Source organism: Apostichopus japonicus, chromosome 17 (genome assembly GCF_037975245.1).
Source record: "Apostichopus japonicus isolate 1M-3 chromosome 17, ASM3797524v1, whole genome shotgun sequence".
Lineage (NCBI taxonomy): Eukaryota > Metazoa > Echinodermata > Holothuroidea > Aspidochirotida > Stichopodidae > Apostichopus > Apostichopus japonicus.
Window position 1 is genome coordinate 11,764,508 of NC_092577.1, and position 3,589 is coordinate 11,768,096.

The 3,589-nt window shown below is 40.8% G+C and overlaps 1 protein-coding gene across 1 annotated transcript; it reads right to left on the reverse strand.

Moving 5' to 3' along the window:
* Positions 1 to 993: 993 nt before the first annotated feature.
* On the reverse strand, positions 994 to 2,621 carry LOC139984570 (uncharacterized). Its single transcript, XM_071998510.1, has 2 exons — positions 2,099 to 2,621; positions 994 to 1,991 (listed from the first exon to the last, which is right to left on the reverse strand). Exons 1-2 carry the CDS (start codon positions 2,619 to 2,621, stop codon positions 994 to 996), a joined length of 1,521 nt encoding a protein of 506 aa, XP_071854611.1.
* Positions 2,622 to 3,589: the final 968 nt, after the last annotated feature.

Consider the following 3,589-nt stretch of genomic DNA (forward strand, 5'->3'; position numbering starts at 1 on the left):
TTAGTGTATCCCTGTATTTAATGCAAACATATCTGTATCTCGATTAGCACATTTTAGTCCCTGTAATACTTTAAATTCTAGTGGACCTCTCCTTCACTCACGGATTATTCTCGCAGACAACTTGGACGTGTAGAAGAGTGAAATGCTCTCACTATGTGAAATACCCACACCAAGTAACTACTAATTTAACCTCACTACTTACAACCAGCTGCTGAAATATAGCAATGAAATATAATTCATACTCAGGTTGTTTTTGGATATTATCTGTTGAAGGAAATAGGAAGTAGAAATAATCAAATATATATAATACAATAATAATACAAACAAAATATTCAAAGATTCGTATATTTCGATGAAAACATTCCTGAATTTAATTGAAATGCACCTTCTCAGGTTCTGTATAATTCCGCTAGCATGATATGACAGAAAAAAAAATAGTTGGTGCCTCAGGATCTGTGCTTCCAGTGGCAGTGAGGGTTTTATTTGTTCCATAATCGAGATGTTCGTTCTGTGTGCAGTCCAAGGGACTCTCAATAGCCTGCGCCAGCACCATAACTCAAAACTGTATATTCTTTCCCTCATTCCCTTTGTTTTTGTCCATGATTCACTCCCATAGAGCACAACTGGGAAAACTAGTACTCTCATCAGTTGATTCTTCCTTATTATTGTGATTGCTTTGTCCTTCGTAATCTTGCTTAACCCCGTCACAGCAGCTCTTCCGAGAGCTAGCCGTCTCACAATCTCCCCCTTACAGGTACCATTGTCATCAATTCTAGAACCGAGGAAGTTAAAGTCGTGTACTATTTCAACTTTTCTTCCACCCAGAATAATTTCGTCCAGCTCCTCTGTGCACATAGCCTTGGTCTTCTTTAGGTTCAGGTGTAGACCAGTCTGAGCGCTATGTGTCTGCACACGTTCCATCAGATTAAGGAGGTCTTTTTTGCTTTATGCGAGCAGTGTGGTGTCATCAGCATATCTGAGGTTGTTGACTATTCAGCCACCTATATTCACCCCTAGCTCTACATTGACTAGATTGGCTTGTCTCATTATGTACTCGCTATACAGGTTTAAAAGGTAAGGTGTAGGGATACACCCCTGTCGAACCCCCTTGCCGATGTTGAAACTATCTGTATCCCCATATTCGGTTCGAACTTTCGCCTCCTGTTCATTATATAATGATTTATTCACACGTACTAGGTGCTTGCGAATTCCCATTTCCGTCAACATGGTCCACAGTGTTGGATGGTCAACACAATAAATAGCTTTACTGTAGTCAAGGAAGCACATATAAACGGGACGCTGGAACTCTCTTGACCTTTCCAAAATCCATCGAAGGTTGGCAATTTGGTCCCAAGTGCCTCTGCCTTTCCGGAAGCCTGCTTGTTCGATTGCCATTTCGCGTTCCATATATCCCTCTAGTCTGTGTTTAATTACCTTCAGCATGACTTTACTTACATGTGAGATCAGTGCTATCGTTCGGTTGTTTGAGCAAATTCTGGGATCACCTTTCTTCGGAATCGGGATGTATACGGATTCCTTCCATCTTTTTGGCCAAACACCTGTGCACCAGATTCGCTTACAAATTACCGTTAGTACTATTACACCCTCTTCACCCACTTCCTTAAAGCGTTCAATGGGTAACTCGTCCGATCCTGGAGACTTTCCATTTGCTAGTGACTTTACAGCTTTTCTGACTTCTTCGTCAATTATCGGTGCTTCATCTTCGTAGATCCCTTCCGTAAATTGTTTGGTGATATGGTGATCACTTCTGTACAAGTCCTCTGTATAAACATGCCATCTCTCCTTTACAAGTGACTCTTCACAGAGGTCACCTCCTGCATTGCTCTTCAGACTTCCAACCCTCAGTTTGAACTCTCCTGTGATGTCTCGGATCTTTTTGAAAACGTCTCTTGTTCTCCCCCTTTGATTGTCTGCTTCAATTTTAGCGCAAACTCTAATCAGATGATTTCTTTGTCCTTCCTTGCCTGATACTGGAAATCAGCATTCAGTTGTCGGAACTCTCTATTGTGAATCCCTTGTTTCTTTGCCTCCCTTCTTTTATCTGCAATTTCTATTGCTTTCTTCGACAGACACTTGCTTTTCTTCTGCTTTTTAGCCCTTGGGATGTTCTTTTCTGCCGCCTTTTTCATGATGTCTTCTACCTCCTGCCACAACTCATCCGGTTTCCTCTCAGTTAAGTCTAGTGCTGCGAAGGAGTTCTTGACCTCTATGCTGTATCTTTCTGGGATCTCGTTCAGGCTGTATTTGTTGACTCTATCTTGCTTCTTGACCTTCCTCAATTTGATATGAATAATGGCAACTAACAGTTCATGGTCTGGGCCACAGTCAGCACCTGGCAGTGTATTTGCTGATTTAACTGCGCTTTGCCACCGTTTACGAACAAGAATATAGTCAATTTGGTTATGGTATTGTCCATCTGGGGAGGTCCATGTGTATAATCTGCGTTTTGGTTGTTGAAACCAGGTGTTTGAAATAACCAGCCGGTTTGCCTGCCAGCAATCTAACATACGTTCACCTGCCTCGTCCCTCTCACCCAGGCCATGTCTCCCACTGATGCCAGCAACTGCTTCTTCTCCAACCTTGGCATTCCAATCTCTCATAATAACCAGTACATCAACTCTTGGCACGCTTACCCAAGATCTCAACTACTGTTCTATCCATCTCTTTGAAAACTATATCCAGTTTACCCGTGTTCATCGTTCTGACATTCCATGTTCCGTATAATTATACGATGAAATATTTCCCTTAATCTACGTCACTACAAGACCGTATGTGCACATCTTTTGTGTAGTCCGTGTTACAAATACAAGTTTTTCCGTCCCATCCTTTACTAACAACCAACTGCTGAATTATAGAAATGAATATAATTCATACTCATGTTATTTTTGGATATTATTTGTTGGAAAGGAAATAATCTAACAAACAAAATAAAGCAAACGTTCGTTATAGAAAATGTAAGAGTCACATTTCTTGATGAAAAGAAATCTAAATTTAGTTTATATGCATCTTCTAAGGTTCTGTCTAATTACACGTTGAAATATTTCCCTTAATCTACGTCACTACTAGACCGTACGTGTACAGCTTTCCTGTTGTTTTTGATGCTAATAAAAGTGTTTCCGTCCCATCCCTTTCTAGCGTTGTCACACAGCTAGCGTTATCATCTACTCTTCTTGTCACTAAATGTCGACCATCCTGACTGTATTGTACCAGGATACATCTCCGCTGACTTAAGATGCCTGTAAACCATAACATGTATATGAACCCGTTCTTGTCTGTGCATACACTGTTAGGACGCCAATTGTTTCCCTCGAGGTCTGGTTTGGTGAATTCATACATTAGCTTACTCAGTGATTCCTCCATGGTGGCTGCATATGCTCTACCACTGCAACAGACAATAAGATTACCTCTATGTGCAGTGATATCCAAAGCCCTATCAATTACATCTGGTAGGGTAAACATGTGACTGTAATTCAACTGATTTGTAAATACATACACATCTCTGCTGTTAGTACCGACAATAATATGACTCTTCACAGGATCAGTACTTAAACAGCTCACGTACTGATCA